General features: G+C 61.7%; 2 protein-coding genes across 2 annotated transcripts in view; one reads left to right on the top strand and one right to left on the bottom strand.

Moving 5' to 3' along the window:
* Positions 1-1,015: 1,015 nt before the first annotated feature.
* DFFB (DNA fragmentation factor subunit beta) lies at positions 1,016-7,970 on the bottom strand. The gene is made up of 8 exons (XM_045570493.1): positions 7,830-7,970; positions 7,430-7,672; positions 6,015-6,141; positions 4,939-5,127; positions 3,945-4,024; positions 3,329-3,499; positions 2,622-2,722; positions 1,016-2,255 (listed from the first exon to the last, which is right to left on the bottom strand). Exons 1-8 carry the CDS (start codon positions 7,968-7,970, stop codon positions 2,021-2,023), a joined length of 1,287 nt encoding a protein of 428 aa, XP_045426449.1. The 3' UTR covers positions 1,016-2,020.
* The window catches only part of CEP104 (centrosomal protein 104), a 23,155-nt gene continuing 13,757 nt past the window's right edge, over positions 7,834-17,231 (top strand). Inside the window, exons 1-6 of the mRNA XM_045570492.1 lie at positions 7,834-7,978; positions 10,243-10,369; positions 13,561-13,734; positions 13,961-14,099; positions 14,967-15,029; positions 15,279-15,355. Of these exons, the coding sequence (XP_045426448.1) occupies positions 10,257-10,369; positions 13,561-13,734; positions 13,961-14,099; positions 14,967-15,029; positions 15,279-15,355 (566 nt within the window). The 5' untranslated portion in view covers positions 7,834-7,978; positions 10,243-10,256. The remainder of the gene's footprint in view (positions 7,979-10,242; positions 10,370-13,560; positions 13,735-13,960; positions 14,100-14,966; positions 15,030-15,278; positions 15,356-17,231) is intronic.

Genomic DNA, 17,231 nt, shown 5'->3' with positions numbered 1-17,231 from the left:
GGGACAGTGAGTCCTGTCCTGCCTGGCCCCGAAGGCCGGGTCAGCCTCCTCACCTAGCCAGCAGCCCAACCAGAGGCCAGGCTCCTGGGTGAGCAGCACGCTTCTCACCTGTGGTGGGCAGCTGCCATCTTGTGGTTTTTAGGATCTACATCCTGGGCTCCTGCTCACAGCTCTGCAAACCCTGCAGCTTCCTCGCTGCTGGCGTGTTGTCAGTTAACCAGGTGGCTTTGGGACCCTACAGGTGGGAGGGGCCTCCGGGAGAGGAGAGTCTGGAGGCTGGATCTGTCCCCAGGGGCCAGGGGCGTGGCCGGTCGGGGCTGTGATGAAGCCACAGTGAAACCGGAGGGCCGCCAGCTCGTCGGTCTTTCCTTGGAGACCCTCCTGTGGGCGGTGAACACAGAGATGGTGAGCCTGGCAGGGCCGGAAGCTCCCCTGGATCCCGCCTGCAGGGTCTGAGCTGGCCTCCGTGGAATCACGTGTTACCAGGCACAGCTGCCCCACCACCACCACATGAGCATCTTGTGTTGCGTTCTTGCCAGAGGAAGGAAACGCTCTAAGACTGGTCTTTGCAAAGTGATACAGTCACACAGGAGCCCGCTGTGGTGGGGACACAGCCCTGGGTGTCCAGCGCCAGGCAGGTGGCAGGGTCACTCGTGCTGTGTCGCAGGAGAGGCCATCCGATCACCTCTCCTAAGACCGCCTGCCGCCAAGGAGGCTGCTCACTCCGACAGGAAACGCCTCTGTGGCTGGAAATGGAACCGCCACCCCCCAACCCGACCTTCCCTCCACGCACAGGCCAGGGGGAAGCAGGCGCCCTGTCCGCACTGCCCAGGCAGCGGAGCTCCGGTGAGATGCGATTGCTCCTGCCCCACAGGCCTGGCCCAGCCCGGCTGCTCCACGCATATTCCAGTGAGGAGAGGGGACGACTTGGGTCAGGTTTTTTAAAATCACTGGCCCCTTTTTATCCTCATTTCCGTCACTGTCAGTGAGTGCAAACGCTTCTGACGTGTCTATTTGAAAAACCTTTATTGCTTTTCCTGGTTCTATAACAAGTGTAAAAATTCAAATGTTACAAAAGGTAAAAAACTAAATTTTTAAAATTCTGAAATAAATGCTCATTTTAAAAATTCAAGTATAGTTGTTTCTCGGTCCCCGCGGGAGACTGGCCCAGGAGCCCCCACCCCAATACCAAAAACCTGAAGATGCTCAGGCCCTGATATAAAATGAGGAAGACGGCCCTCCACATCCGGGGATTCCAACTGCGGCGCGAAGCTATGAGGGCCGACTGTTGTCAAACACGCTTAGAACATGAGTCCTCTGTAACCGTCGCACCCACGCTGTCCCCAGGATTACAGCTGTGCAGACGAGCTGCCTCACACCAGCACGTGTGTCACACTCATGGCCTTAGCGTAGGCCACTCGCCGTGATTTAACAGGCAGCTCCGTGTCACACACCTGCGCTGCTGCACAGTGTGGCCTCGGTATGCGGCAGGTTGAACCGTGAGATCAGCAATACCCGACTGCTAGCCTAGAAGCCAGGGATCTGGGCTGAGTGCAGTGCCACGATCACCACACCCCCAACAGGCGTGGAGGCCGCTTCAGGCCGTAATGGCACAGCAGCAAGCACCCCTATGCTGCTTGTGGGTGTGAGCATTTCACCCCGAAAAGGTCAGGATCCCGGCATTTGGAAGAATCCAGAGGACGGAGCTTCGGTCTGGGGAATGGAGACCCGGCAGAGCTGTCCCTCAGGCAAAGGGTGGCGGCTTCGGCCATGACGCCATTCAGCGTGGCAGCTGTGCCACCAAGCAAGCAGGGTGGGTAAAGTCCAAGTACTCCGGTCCCTGACCTGCTGACCAGGCCCTAGGCCCTGGTGTCCACAGCTCGCAGGCGCAGGATACGCGAGCTGAAACGTGCTGAGACCAGAAGTCTGCAGGGAGCCTGTGAACGTGTTTTCCAGAAGCTGTCGCAGTGGCAAAAACAGCACCCGTTAAAATTGCGCCCGCACCAGGCCGCGGCCCGCGTCACGGGCGCTTGCGCACAGCCTTCCTCCTCGTGAGCTTGGCCTGGGGCCTGTAGATCCTGCGCGGGTCGCAGCGCAGCCTGTGGGTGGTCTTCTTGTGGCAGGCCACGTGCACCAGCTTGAGGTTGTCGCGGGTGAAGAGCAGGCTGTAGAAGTACTCCCAGTCCACCTGCCGCCCGGCCGGCTCGCCCACCGCCTCCGCCAGCGCGGGGATCACCGTGCGCTTCTTCTCTATTCTGCAAGGGAGGAGGGCGCTCGTGCCTGCTGGCGCCCGAGGCACGGCCGCCTCCAGCACAGGCGCCCTGACACTGACACCGGCACCGCGGGCTCAGGCAGCTCACGGCAGGGGTGGCCGCTCGTGAAGGTAACTGGGAAGTGAAGGTTTCAGAGGAAACCACTCGGCCGCCTCCAGGAGCTGGGCGGCAGGGCCAGGGGGAGGGTCAAGCACTCGGGGACGTCCCTTCCCTGACTGGACCCTGAGCCGCACTGAGCATGGCCACAGCTGCGGGTCAGCTGCTTGGCAGGCCCTGATGGCAGCTTGGCGGTGTCACTGGGTGGTGCCTGCAGTTGTAAACAGGAGAGCTCCCGACCCGCGGACTCACATGTGGTCCAGGTTCCACGTGCTGAAGAGCACCCGGCTCTCACGGCTCCCGTAGGGGTTGATGGAGTGTCTGGACGCACAGTCGGCCATGTCGAAAGGACCCTGCGCCGAGAGAACACGGTGACCGCTGCAGAGTGAGCCGTCCCCTCTGGTCTGGGCCAGGAGGCGCCACCTCAGCCCCCGCCCAGCTCTGCAAAGCCCAGGTGTCATCGGCACCTGAGGCCAGCCACACCTGACACCCACAGAGGTGAAGGCCAGGACGGTGGTGGGATGGAGCCCCCCGTCCTCCTGAGGGTGGCACCTGGGGAAGCAGTGCCCTGGGCAGCCCTCAGGTGATGGGAGGCTCCTGCAGTGTCTGCCTGCGCAGCTCAGAGTGCCGGCTCCAGCCGATGTCCTGGCCAGGGGCTCAGGCTGGCCCAGTGCCTGAGGTGTCTCAGTGGCCACAGACCCTGACATCACTGTCACTGAGGAAGCTGCCCAGGGGACAAAACACTTGTCCCAGAGGCTCCTGATGGTCCCTCCTCGCCCCAGCCCCCACATCAGCAGGAGCACCACCAGAACTTGTCAGAAATGCAGGTTCTCAGGCCCATGCCACTGGAGCTCGGGGTGCGAGGCTGCTGGCCGGAGGCCCGGGGCGTTGTCCCGTCACCTCGCTGGGAGGGCAGCTCAGCACCCGCCAGTGGTCCCAGGGGACGGGCTCCTGCTCACCTGGCAGGAGAACCAGCCTTCGGGCGTGCAGAGCCGGCCGCCGGCCTTGGTGCTCCTGTCGAAGTAGCTGCCGTTGTACTGCGCGGCCCTGAGCTTCTGGGCCATGGCGTCCACGGCCCGCGTGTACTCCTCCCGAGCCTGCGCACCCACCGCGGACGCGTGCGAGCTCACCTGGAGGGCGGCAAGGACGCGGCTGGGACCCCAGCCCTCGGAGCTCAGACGGAACCTCGCTGTCCAACCCGGGAAGTCTCCGCAGACGGAGCTAACGTCACAGGCAGGCGGAGACAACTCGGGCTCCGGACACCCTGCCCACCCCCGTCTCCTCGCACTGGCCACTTGCCGCTCAGGGGGGGGCTGAGGGGAAGAGGGCCGACCAGGAGCTGCCATCATGCAGCATCCCTGCCCACCTGCCTGCCACACCGTGCAATTAAGTGCAGGTGGAGACTGGCCCCGGGTGCTCCAGGCTGTGCCAGCACCAGCCCCTTCCTGAGCTGCCCCAGGTAGGGCGGCACCAGGCACAGCGGGACTGGGGTCCGGCGCTGCCCCAGGAGCTCCGGGAGCCCAGCGGCCTCACCTCCCACCGCAGAGCCCAGTGCCCGCCCTCCGCAGGGCCCACCTCTCTCAGGTAGGTCCGGATCCTGCTCGCACAGCTGAACCTCAGGTAGGCCGACTTGTTCCTAAACCGCGCCTCCAGACCTGCAGGGGGAGCCAGGCCAGGGTCTGCATCCGTGCCGTCCTGGGCGGGAGCGGGAGGTGGGGGACCCTCCATCCATGCCGTCCTGGGTGGGAGCGGGAGGTGGGGGACCCTGCATCCATGCCGTCCTGGGTGGGAGCGGGAGGTGGGGGACCCTGCATCCATGCCGTCCTGGGCGGGAGCAGGGCCGGGAGGTGGGGGTCCGGGCTTCGTCTGAGAAATGTGCCGGGCGTGTCTGGGGGCATCTTTGTGCACGAGGGGGATCTCAGCGGCCACCCCAGGCTCCTGCCGGTGCCCCTTCTCAGGACGGCTAGCGTCTTGGGGTTGCTCAACAGGCTCGTCCATAGGTGGGAGCCACCCGGGTCTGGCCACGGGCGGATGAACAGATCAAGAACACGCAGTCCCCACACCGTGGGATAGGCTTCACGCCACTACGGCCGCCAGGGACCTTGTAGACGGAGGCTCAGTGACAGCAGCTAATCGCAGGGGCAGGTAGTCTGACTCCACCTCCGTGAGGTCCCTGGAGGCGGCAGGTCCACAGAGACTGGAAGGAAAGGGGGGGGCGGTGCCAGGGGCGGGGGAGCGGATGGCGGTGAGTGTTTAATGGGGACAGAGGTGCAGTGTGGGAAGATGGAAAGTTCTGGAGCTGATGATGGTGAGGGCTGCACAGCAATGGGGATGTATGTAATGACCCTGAGCTGTGCCCTTAACAACAGCTAGAATGGTGAGCTGTGTGTCATAGGTACCCACCACCGCCCTGGGCTGCCGGACCAGCCCCAGGAGCAGGAAAGCAGCAAGCCCCTAGTTTGGGGAGCCCCTAGTTTGGGGAACTGGAGCAGGACCCGGCCTCTCCCAAGGTGTCCGGCTCTGGGGAACCCTCCCAGGCCCAGCTCCCCAGGCCCCAAGTCGCAGGCACCTTCGAACCAGGGCGGGTCCTCGGCCCTGGTCTCGGCCACGATGTTCTCGCTGACCGTGTGCAGGAGGTCGGCCAGCAGCTTCTGCCGCAGCGGTGCCTGCTCGTCGGCCAGCAGCTGCCGGGCGGCCTGGATGACTCCCACGTGCGGCCTGTGGAACACGCTGAGGAAGCGACTGATGTCACTCACGTCTGCCACCAGAGGGGACAAACAGAAGCCATCAGTCCTCGGGCACCGCCTTGGGAAGGCCCAGCCTGACCACCTCCCCCTGATGCTTTCGAGTCAGGACTCCGTTCTCACGGCATTCCTGTTTGCACCAGTGCACACGGGCTGCCTCCGCCTTCTGGCCGTGGCGCATAAGCTCTGAGCACACGTGGGTATAACCCAGGGGTTCCCAGCCTCCCTCTGGCCACACCCCTAAGCATCTCCAACATCCTGAGCGGTGCTCCACCACCCCCTCCCAACATAGAATTCTTATTCACAAAGTGAGCTCCTATTTCTGAAAAGGCCATGAGCTTGGTCTAAACAAGCTTCTAAAGAACGTGGCATCCATGAAAGAGAAAAAGAAAGGGCTATTGAAGTCCTGAGGAAGAAATCACTAAGAACTTGTTAATAATAATAATAATAATATGAAGCGATATGAAAAAAGAAAGTTTCAGAACATAGAGAACTGAAATTTGTAAGTATGTCACAGTACATATTTATATACTATCGGGTGCCTAGAACCATAAGAATTGCAAAAAATTCACTGTTGACTCATTCCAGACCTCCCTGTGGGGTGTGCGCCCCACGTGGGAACCCCTGCTATAACCCTCGGTGTGGCTGCGAGCTTTCCCTTTTCTTGGGTGCGCACCCCGGAGAGCACTGCCAGGGCACTGGGGAGCGCCTCGGGGTTTCAGGAACCACCAGCGCCCACGGCGTCCCTCCACCTCCTCCCCGTCCCCATCCCCCTCATCTAGAGCTGAGGGCAGTCTCCCCGGGGTGGCTTGCACATCCCCGACAGCTGATGGACATTCGCACATCCTGCTTGGAGGAATGCGCACAGACCCTCTCCCTCAGCACCAGGCCCGCCACTCACAGCCCTGCCAGGCCTGGCCCTCGGTGAGCAGCACAAGCTCCGCGTTGTCAGGGACGCTCCAGAAGCAGTCTGCGGTCAGCTCCGCGCCATCCTCCCAGAGGCACAGCCGGGAGCCGGGCACGGGCACCTGGGGGAGAGAGGACAGAACGCTGGCTCAGGGCCCCAGGCAGGCCCCTCCGCGCAGCAGCAGCCTCACCAGGAACAAGAGCCACGCTCGGCACGCCGCCTGCACCACAGGGCGCACACCTGAGACTGGCACACGTGTCTAAAGAATCAGCGTGTGTGTCAGAACGAGGGCACCTCCTGCAGGTCTTTCTAAAGCAGTGGCCCTGCTCTGCGGAGGCACGACAGGGACCCTTTCCAGCTGCTGCTCAGAGCACTTACAATCCAAGCCCTTTTCCAGACCTGACGCGGGACTGCAGCCCGTCCGCCAGCGAATGCACCCCCATCCACCAGGGCCAGGACCGCGGGCTGAAGTGACGCCTGGCTTCTGTCCCTTGGGGAGGCTGGTGCTCTGTTGCTCCACACTGGTTGGTTTTATGAATTTGGGGGGCCCCTCCTGGGTCACCCCCACCTCACGTGTGTACACACCCCAGCGCTGGCCCAGACCCAGCCCTGAAAACAGTGAGAGCAAGACCGCAGCTGCATGAGCCACTTTCCTGCTGCAGGGCCTTGAGGGGCCCCGGAGCCCAGCCCCTTCGTTCCACCGAGGGGAACCCGAGTCCCAGGGCGGCCAGTGGCTGCGTCCTAACCCGCGCTAATGAGCAGGTGTGCTCTGGACACGGTCCTGAATCTCAAGCCAGAGGCAGGGCCCTCAGGGTCGGAGGGGATGCTCCGCCCCCTCCACAAGCCTGCACCCTGCGGAGCAGGAGGAAGAGGTGCCTCTTCCGGGTCTCAAGGGACCAAAGGCAGGAAATGGCTTTTCCCTGGACCCTCCGCTGTCTCCCTCCCCATCCCACCACACCGCTGCACCTCCGATTCCCCCAAATTCCTCCCAGGCCGTCAGTACCTGAGCCGGGCAGGGGCAGAGGCTTCTACGCTGCGCCCAGGGAGAAATCTACCCCCAAGTCTGAGAACCTCTAGAAACCTGAGGACTCCAATTCCACCCACTCCGCAGCACCCACTGCGCCCTTCCAGGCTCTGCCACCCGGCTCCTGCCCTGACGTGAAGGCGTCAGCACAGAATCACAGGGTTTTGTCGTGGACTCGGAGACAGTTCACGTGGGGGGAACCCAGCCGGTGCCGCCCACGGAGGTCCGGCTCGGGTCCCCGCCTCCCGAGGCATCTGTCAGGACTCGGGGACACACTGGGCTGATGTGACCGGTGCTGATGGTGACAGGTGACGGGCCAAACAGACCCATCACACCCAGAGCCTCCGGGCAAGCTCGGTGGCCGCCCTCGCCCGCCGCGCCGCACCTGGAAGCGTTGGCACCCCTTCCGCAGCACCTCCTGGCAGCTCCTCCCCGCGATCCCAAACTTCTGCTGGCTGTGCAAAGCCCGCAGCTTGAACGTCTTGGGCTTCCGGGACCCAGACATCTTCAGGGCCTCCGGCCCCGCGGGCAGCACCTGCTCGGCCCGCTGCTCAGGGAGTCCGCACCCCGCGTCGGGCCGGCTCCCGGTGGACTCCGCGCAAAGGAAGGCAGCGCGCCACTCCCTGAACTACACTTCCCAGAAGGCCCAGGGAAGAGGCGATCCTGTCCTGGTGCGCATGCGCCGTTCCCCGGAAACTCCGTTACCCAGAAGGCCTGGGAAAGCGTTGCGCATGTGCGGCGCGGCGGGCGGGGCCGCGCAGGCGCGGAGGCCGGGCGGGCCGGGCCCGGCTGGTTGTCATGAGAGCGGCGGCCGCGGCCCGGGCGCTGGGCGCCGCCGCTGCGAGTCGGGGCGGCGGAGGCGGCGCTGCCTGAGCCCGCCGAAGGCGCGGAGGTCGTGTGGACGCCGAGGTCCGGCGGCCCTCCATCCTGACAGGTGGGCGCTCGGCTCCTGGCGTTTCGCGTCGGATTCCGCGTCCTGGTGGCCCGACCTGCCCGTGCGGGGCGCCCGGCGGCGACGGTGACTCGCCGCTCCGCGCAGGTTCCGTTCGCGTCCTGGTCCTTCCTTAGTTACCGTGGGTCCCCTCGCCTCCACACCCCTTCCGGCCCCTGACCAGAGACCACTCGCTGTGTAACACAGTTCCCTGAGGATGGAGACAGGCGCCCTCCGGGCTGGCAGCAGAAGCCCGGAAGTGGCCAAAATGTGCCCCTGGAGGCACCCTTTTCCCGGCGGGACCAGCCTGTGGAGTGAGGGGCCTCGGGGACACCTGTAGGCGGGCGCTGGCTGGGGGTGACCTCTGACCAGAACGGGGGGGGGGGGGGCGCTTTCGGGGTCCCAGATCCACTAACTGGCCACCCAGGTCATGGCCATCGGGTCCTAACTCAGGAACCTTTCCCGGGCTCTCTGTCCAGGTTGCGGGGCCAACTTCGTGTCGGAACCCAGGGCGCTGTCCCAGCCCTGCCCGCCAGACTTGCCCCTCCGCTCGGGGCCCCCAAGGCCGGCTCATCTCTAGGAGCAGGACCTGTTGCTTCCTCAGCCCACCTTGAAAACAGGTGTCTTTTCCTGTTCTCGGCTGAGTGTGATGGTGGCTCTTGAATCCGTACAGTTTTGAAGTCCTACTCACAGGGCCAACGTGTGTGTGTGTGTGTGTGTGTGTGTGTGTGTGTGTATGTGTGTGTGTGTGTGTGTTAGACTCCTTCACCCAGCGCTTGGGACTATGGTGGGCAAGGCCTTGAGGGCCTGTCCTCCAAACCTTCATGACAACAGACAGGTGCAGCTGTCACCCCAATGCCAGAGACAAGGAAACTGAGGCACAGCGAGGCCCAGGCCAGGGTCCCCCAGCTGTGAGCCATGCAGGCAGGGTTTATGCCCGCTGTCAGTGGTCAGGTTCCAGCACCCTCTGCCGTGTGCACTGAGACTGAAAAAAGGACCTTTTAGGCCCACGGTGCCATGTTGTCTCAGTAAATCCGAAACAAAGGACTGGCACTTAGGGACCAGGCAGGGGAAATGCCTGGGCACAGCAGGGGCAGCCTCCCGAGGGCGTCTGAAAAGGACTCCGTTTTGGCCGCCCCCTTCCAGAGCCCTTCCACCTTGTACCCTAGGCACCAGGGGTCCTGTCCAGCATCTAGAAAGGTTCAGGAATCTGGACAAGGAGCTGCTGTAAATTATTAGAGTCTGGAGACAACATAATTTTGGAAGGCATTTTGGGGAGCCAGAGGAGTTTGGCTGTAGGAAGCAAGTTCTCTGTCTCTCTGGACCCCTTGCTTTTTATTAACACAAATTGCCCTAAGGTAGGGGTGTCGAACTCAATCAGAGAAGGGGCCAAAATCTAAAATCCAGCCTAAATCGCAGGCCGAATGGTTTACTGAACAGTCATAAACTGTCATTGTGATGGAAACGCAGCGGAGTGCAGTGATGACAGCGCGGTGCGGGCCACATTGCAAGGCCTGGCAGGACGGATTTGGCCCGCGGGCCTTGTGTTTGACACATGTGCTAAGGCAAAGTAGATGTGCAGATCAAAGGCCAAGCTTTAGTATTTGGAATCCATTGTCAGGTTGCGGGGGTGCAGCTTTGAGGTGTTTGGCCAGCAGGAGGCAATAACAGGTAGATTAAAATGCCCTCAGCTGTCTGGCAGCAAGCAATCATCTCTGCAGATCTTTAGGTGTGGGGAAATGCCCTCATCCATTTCCAGCAGGCAGTCCTCAAGGTCCCATCAACCTTCTAGGAAACTTCCTGCATTTATGACATGCTGGAATCAGCTTCCATACCTGGGGTCCCTTTATAAACCTCCAAGTGTTACATGAGGTAGTGGGGTGTGGCTAAAGGATGCTACTGTATAAGGTGCTTAAGAAGAAACAAGGTTTTCGCAGAGGGAACATTGCGAGTTACTTGGAGTTTTAGCAAGGCTGGAACTGGTAGTTTCCGGTGGATAAAGTTGTGATAACATATTACTGAGTTCCTCTTTTAAAAAAGCGTTTTCCGTGTGGGGGTCCGGGAAGAGACTGGGCCAAAAGCTTACACCTATGGATAAGGACAGCGGTGGGGTGGGGAGGGGAGTAAGGGTAGAGGGTGGGGTGGGAACCGGGTTGAGGGGAGCTACGGGGGGCATCGGGGTGGGAGAAACAATTGTAATAATCTGAACAATAAAGATTTATTTAAAAATAAATAAATAAACAAGCGTTTCTTGCTCTCTCCAGCAGCCCCAGCGCACAGAATGCCCCACAAGATCGGATTCGTCGTTGTCAGCTCATCTGGGCACGAGAACGGCTACAGCGCCCGGGAACTCATGATCCACGCACCCACCGTCAGCGGGTGGAGGTCGCCAAGGTGGGTGGGCGAGGGCCTCAGGTGGCCGCGGGGGCTCCAGAGCAGGCGGCTCCTTTCCCTGTCACTCGTCAGAACTCAGACGTCCTGGCCGCGGGTTGTCCGCTGCTGCTGCTGCTGCTGCACCCCCTGTCTGGTGTCATGCGTCCTCTTCCTGCTGCTCAGGGTTTTTTGTTGTTGTTGTTTTTTAAACATCTCCAGGATGCTTCTTTTTTTTAATATATTTTATTGATTTTTCACAGAGAGGAAGAGAGAGGGATAGAAAGTTAGAAACATCGATGAGAGTCATCGATTAGCTTCCTCCTGCACCCCCCCCACTGGGGATGTGCCCGCAACCAAGGCACATGCCCTTGACCGGAATCGAACCCGGGACCTTTCAGTCCACAGGCAGACGCTCTATCCACTGAGCTAAACCGGTCCCGGCTGCTCAGGGTTTTAAAGAGAACTTTCTGAACCTCTTCCCTTGTCTTGTTACCCACGTTCACTTAAGAAATGTGCAAACACAAGAGGGGAGACGGAAGACAGCGACCGGCCGTCCGCCCGCTCACGCCGTCTCTGTGCCGAGCTGCGGTGCGGTTTGCAGGTTTCCTGGTTCCGCCTCTGACCTCGGGGGGCTCTGGGGTTTGTCCCGACGTCTGTGCTTTTACGTGCATGTGTTCTGCGGGAGTGTCTGTGTCACAGCAGCTGGTTCCCGTGTTCCTGTCACCCTCCTTCCCTCGGGCACCGCTCCCAACCTTGGCTTTGCAAAAACTCAGTGTCAGGAAATGCCAGGCGAGGTGCCCCGAACCAGAGCCCATCTGATCGCCCCCTGGTTGCCAGCCACCTCCTTCCTCGTCTCACTCCCTGCTCATCCCTCAGAGTTCAACATGCAGCCATCTCCCCCCGTCCAGGGTCTCAGTTACCCGTGGTTCAACCACAGAGTGAAAATATCTCATGGAAAATTCCAGAAGTAAACAGGCACACGTTTAAAAGCGCCTGCTGCTCTGAGGCGCGTGATGAAACCCGGAGCTGTCCCCGGAACGTGAATCACCCTTTGTCCAGCGCCCCGCACCATGGACCTCCCCGCCCGCCCGTCCTGGATCTCAGCGCTGTGTCCCAGCCGCCCTGGTTTCCCTGGCAACGGGCCCAATGCGCGGGGGGGGGGGGGGGGGGGGGGGGGGGGGGGGGGGGACGCGGGGCGGGGCTGCTGGCGGCCCATAGGTGCCCGAGGGAAGCCAGAGGTGCTTCCCGGGTGAGCGGGGAGGCCTCTCCTTCGTGAGTAAGAAACCCTGAGCGGAGGCTGCGGAGATCGCGGTGAGAGGCTCCCGTCCGCCTGGACCTGAGGAGGGTCCTTTTTCTTTTAATATTTTATTTATTTTTTACAGAGAGGAAGGGAGAGGGATAGAGAGTTAGAAACATCATCCATCAGCTGCCTCCTGCACACGCCCCGCTGGGGATGTGCCTGCAGCTGAGCTCCATGCCCTTGACCAGAATCAAACCTGGGACCCCTGAGTCCGCAGGCCGACGCGCTCTCCACTGAGCCACACCGGTCAGGGCTTCCTATTCTTTCCTTTGCCGTCTCACCTCGGCCTGTGAGGGTTCCGGCCACGGAGCGTGACGGGCAGCCGTTGGGAGGGAAGCAGCGTGGGATTTGTGGGTGGGAGACAGAGCAGGAAATGTGTTCCGATGACAGTGAGGGGTTTGGGAAAGCAGAGCCTCTGCGGGGCCCCGGCAGGAGCCCAAGACAGGACCGCAGCGATGGGTCGTCAGAGCCACTCAGCTCGTGGCGACCCTTCGCCGGGCCTGGCTCACTGACCGAGCAGCTGCCCCTCACGGGGCAGGGGCGGGAGGACCGGCACCCACAGGCTCAGCGCTGCCGCAGCCACAAGGGTTTCCCAGATCCACACCCTTCACTGTCTTCCTCTGTCCCCAGGGAGCCCACCTCCCGCTGGCATCAGCCTGGTGTGGACCCCCCCGCTCCCCCTCTCCCCGGCCTAGCCAGCAGGGAGCCAAGCGGGGCTGCAGGGGGAGGCCTGCTCCCCATGTCAGAAATGTCAGAAGCTTAGGATAGGCTGCCTGGTCCCATGATGCCGCTCAGATGTCTGCGTGGGAATGGCAGTCACCAGCTGGATTATGGGGTGGGGCTCAGGGCGAGGCTCAGTGGGGGGTCCTTGATCAGGGGAGGTTTTTAAGGCCATAACTGACAGGACACCCCTTGTTGATCGCTGAGGGGAGGAGGCTGGGAGCCAGCCCAGGGCAAGGTCAAGGTCACAGGAAGGGGCCCTGTGGTAGGAGGGGCCGGGAGGGGAGGCCAGTGGCTGAGCCCTGAGTGCGGGGCACGGGGAGGGCTCCTGCTCGCCAGGCTGGCAAGGGCGGCTCAGTGATGGTGGGAACGGGAGGGGCAGGGGTCACGGAGGCTTCTCTTACCCGGGGTTCCTAGAGTCCTGGTGTCCTGACGGGACTGATGGCGGAGCGGCGGGTCTGGCAGGCCGGCTCTGGGGGGTGCGGCTGGACGCTGGGCTTGTGGAGAGCGGCTGCTGGGAGGAGAGGTGGGAGGGACCGGCGGAGTGGCCAGTGGGCAGGGACGCCGAAGGCAGTGGCCAGCGGCGTGTCCTCTGCTCAGACGCTGTGCTGGCTGTGAACCCTGGGTGGCCAGCTCAGCACACGTGGTTCCTCCATCCTTGGCTTGGTGCTGCGAGGCACCGTCACGGTCACAGTCACATCCCATGAGGCGGGGCTGGCCTGTGGCTCTGCCGCCTCTCGTTCAGGGCTGCGTGTGCCGTTCACTCCCAGAGAGACGGGGCTGCAGCGTGGGCGGTGCAGGTGCCGCCTCCAGGCCGCTGCCCCTGTGCGGGGGCGGGGGGCGGGCGGCACACATTGACCTCAGAGGCTGCTGCCAGCCGGGCAGGCCCTCCCTCTAAGCCAGGGCTCCTGGCTGTCTGCTCCGGCGGAAGTCCGAGGCTCCGTCTCGCCTGCCCGCACATCCCAGAGGCCGTGTCAACCTCGTGATAAACTTCAGTTTCCCTCAGACCCTGTTCCCGCTGCTGTTCCTGGGGCAGGCAGTCCGACCAGCCCTGGCTCCCAGCGTGTCCCACAGCGAGGCCGTGAGGGCAGGAGCGGTGTGTGTGTGTGTGTCCCCAGGCGTGTGGCCGTGGCCCCGGCTTCGGGGAAGAGCTGTGCCCGGCGCCCTCGGCAGCACAGTGCTCTGCCCCCAGGTTCTGCCAGTTCCCGCAGGAGATCGTGGTGCAGATGGTGGAGCGATGCCGCGTGCGGAAGCTGCAGCTGCTGGCGCACCAGTACATGATCCCCAGCAAGGTGGAGTTCTACATCAGCCACTGCCTGCCCAAGTACCTGGGCCCCTTCCAGGCCGAGCGCTTCCGCAGGCTGGGGTGAGCGGAGGGGCGCGGGTAAGGGCCTCTTTCGGGGCCCCTCCCTGGAAGCCCCAGACTCCTGAGCGCCCCTCCTCTGAGTCCCGGGCCCCACACTCAGGTCTGGGTCCCAGGTCCTGTGGCCCATCCCCCACACACCCCCACGGCCCCACTCCCACCCCCGCGCTCTCCCTGGGGTTTCCTGTGAGGCCTCGCTCCCCCAGCCGGCCTGCTCTGTGCCCTCCAGCTACGTCTCCCTCTGCGACAACGAGAAGACGGGCTGCAGAGCCCGGGAGCTGAAGTCCGTCTATGTGGACACGGAGGGGCAGTTTCTGAAACTGGTTCTTCACCAAAATCACGCCAACAAGTACAACATCTACAACCAGGTGACACGCCTCCGCGTGCCAGCGCAGCTCTGGTTGGGTCCCGTGTCCCCCGTCTTTGCAGAGAGGCACTTTCAGTCTTCCATGGGTGCGTCTCCCAGGAAGGCTGAGCTCCCCTGGGCCCATGCAGGCGGGGAGCTGGGGGGGAGCTGGAGGGGGAGCTGAGGGGAGCTGGAGGGGGAGCTGAGGCGCAGCTGGGGCAAGCTCGCTGGAGGGCTCCTCGCCTCGTCCTTCCTCCACACGCCTCCCCCGTGTTTTCACAGGGACAGGTGGGCTCCTTCGGCCACAGTGATTCTCAAGAAGCGGGAGGGGAGGGGGCTCCTCCCCTGCGATGAAATCAGGCCTACGAGCCGAGGGAACCTGGGTTCATTCTTTGTCTAATTCACCAGGCGTGTTGGTGTGACCCACGTGAGCCTCAAGCAGGTTCCTGGGAGGCTTGCCCTGGCCGGTGTTGCTCAGTGGATAGAGCACCTGCCTGTGGACTGAAGGGTCCTGGGTTCAATTCCGGCCAGGTTATATGCCCTGGTTGTGGGCTCCATCCCCAGTAGGGGGCATGCAGGAGGCAGCCGATCCATGATTCTCTCTCATCATGGATGTTCCTATTTCTCCCTCTCCCTCCTCTCTGAAATCAATAAAGATAATATTTATTTTTTAAAAAACCTGGGAGGCTTTAGCTGCTGTTGTTTTCATAGCCTCTAAACGTTAAGCAGCCGCTCGGTTCAGCACTGAGTGCAGCTTGTGTGACTGACAGCATGGTCACGGACAGCCTGCACGTGGGCCAGTTTTCCCAAGCGCTCCCACGCGGCCTCCATGGGGGGCTTTGACAAGACCATGGTGCCTGCCTGTGACGCGTGGTCTCTGCTCCCGCAGGTTGCCCTGGTCGCCATGAACATCATCGGGGACCCCGTGGGCTGCACCGACGAGAGCAACATGGTGAGTTTGGAAGCTTCATTTCTAAAGAAGCGACTTTATTTCCAAAAGGAGGGCGGGTTTATTGTCGTCACAAAGGGTGGCGTGGTAAGATCCGCAGAAGTGACGGAGGGGTGACGTAAACTGTTCTCATCGGGAGAACGGGGCCGCCCTCTGGGAGCTGGGGCCGCCCTCCGGGAGCCGGGGCCGCAGTGTGCGCTGGCCTCGGGGAGCCCGCAGTCACGGTCTGTGCGGTCCTTTCTCCGCCCACAGGCCTCCAGGGAGAGGATGGCTGACCAGTCCCAGGGGCAGCGCACGGAGGACCCAGCGCTGGAAGGAAGCTCCTCTGGGTAAGAGCCCTCCCCAGGCCTCCGGGGCCACCCACCCGCCAACGGGAAAGTCTCACTCCCGGTGAAGCATGGAGGTTTCCGGCGCCTTCGGGAGAGGCCGGCCGCCACCGGGTGTTTCAGTGGCGCAGGCCAAAGTGCAGGTGAGACCAAAGGTGTCGCTGACCCAGCGGTCCGTTGCCGGGACTTCCCATCTGTCCGTCCGTCCGTCCGCCATGAGACTAAGGAAGTGAGAAACGTGTCACGTCTGCTGTTCAGGTCCGGTTCTACAGCCCTCCGCTCCGCGCTGCCAGCGGTGCGCGCTGGCTGCGCTGCCTCTCGCACTGGAAGGAGCTGCGTGGCTCAGAGCAGGGAGCTACGGGCCCGCTCAGCACGTGGCTCTCCCTCTGCTGGGGCCTCAGTGCCCGCCCGCCCGCCTGCCTGCGGGTTACACAGCCCTGGAGGGGCTCCTCCAACCGCACCCGCAGGAGCAGGCAGGCACGCGGGTGTGGCAGGAGGCAGGGTCAGGGCTGCACGGAGGCAGGGCCACAGGGAGACAGGGTGAGGGCCACACGGAGGCAGAGCCACAGGGAGGCAGGGTCAGGGCTGCACGGAGGCAGGACCTGCCGTTTGCACAGATTCAGAGGCTGCGGCGCTCAGGAGCTGGGCCTCGCCGGGTGTGGCCATGAGCCTGGCTGTCCGCAGAGGCCGCCTTGCCCCATGGCTGCCGCCCTGCCCCACGGCGGCCTTCCTGACGCCCTCACCCTGAGGCGGCTGGGCCGTGTGGGTGCTGAGGGCGAACGTCACTGACCACTGGCTGCGGTCCTGGCTGACCTCCGGGGTTCTGGGAAAGGGGAGGGCGCCCCAGGACAGGACGGCCTGGAGCCCTGGGCAGATGTCATGTGACCTCACTGTCTTTATAAGATTTTTATCATGAAGTGAGGCCTCTGTCTCGTAAAGCAACAAGCAGATTGTCAAATTACAGCGGGGAGGGGAGGAGGATCTGGGGGAGATAATAGATCAACCGAAGGACTTGTATACATGCATATAAGTACAACCAATGGACATAAAACTATGGGGAGGGAGGGGCTATGGGGGAGGGAGGGAGGGGGGCAAAAAAAAATCATTAAAATATGTAAAAAAATAAATTAATTAATTAATTAAAAAAAAAAAAAAAAAAAAAAAAAGACATAGTGGCTTTGAGAGGGGAGTTTCCTGTAGTGCTATTTCCTAGTGGATTTCAGTAAATTCAATTCCACAGCTCAATCAGTGACTAATGGAACACGTAAGTGTTCTGCTTTTAATAATCTAACACATTTCACATTTATCCACACAGTAACAATGTAATGTGTTAATATAAATAAAATTGCCTTTGATATTCAGAAATAAAAAAAAAAAAAAAAAAAAAAAAAAAAAAAAAGAAGTGAGGCCTCTGTCTCCATCTCTGGGACTTTGAGGTGGAGGACTTAGACCTGGCGTAGACCTGCCTCTTGGTGGCAGTCGATAGGTGGCCTGTGGGCACAGTAGAAGGTGGCCCTACAGAGCCACCACTGGCCCCACTGGCCGTGCTCAGGGCGGCGGGGCCCAGGATGGGGGCTTGGTCCTTCGGGAGGTGCCATCTCCCGTGTCCTCTCTGAACCCGTTACCATACAAAGTGCCTACATGTGAAGTCAAAGCTGATAGTGCCATTTCCTGTCGCTGGTGTCCTCTATTACCGTTCCGCTGCGACCTTAGACTGTCAATGTCAGTGTCAGTGTCAGTGTCAATGCCAGCACTAGAGCCGCCTGCAGGGAAATGGAGAAAGAGTAGAGGGATGCCTGGTCAGAGCGGTGGTGCGGCCGAGATGCGTGCCCCCCGAAGGGTTTCTCATCTGCGGGCGGGAGGCCGAGGCAGCACTGGG

This window comes from Pipistrellus kuhlii, unplaced genomic scaffold (genome assembly GCF_014108245.1).
Source record: "Pipistrellus kuhlii isolate mPipKuh1 unplaced genomic scaffold, mPipKuh1.p scaffold_m20_p_34, whole genome shotgun sequence".
Lineage (NCBI taxonomy): Eukaryota > Metazoa > Chordata > Mammalia > Chiroptera > Vespertilionidae > Pipistrellus > Pipistrellus kuhlii.
The sequence above is the reverse complement of the archived record's forward strand: the minus strand, read 5'-3'. Positions and strand labels throughout refer to the sequence as shown.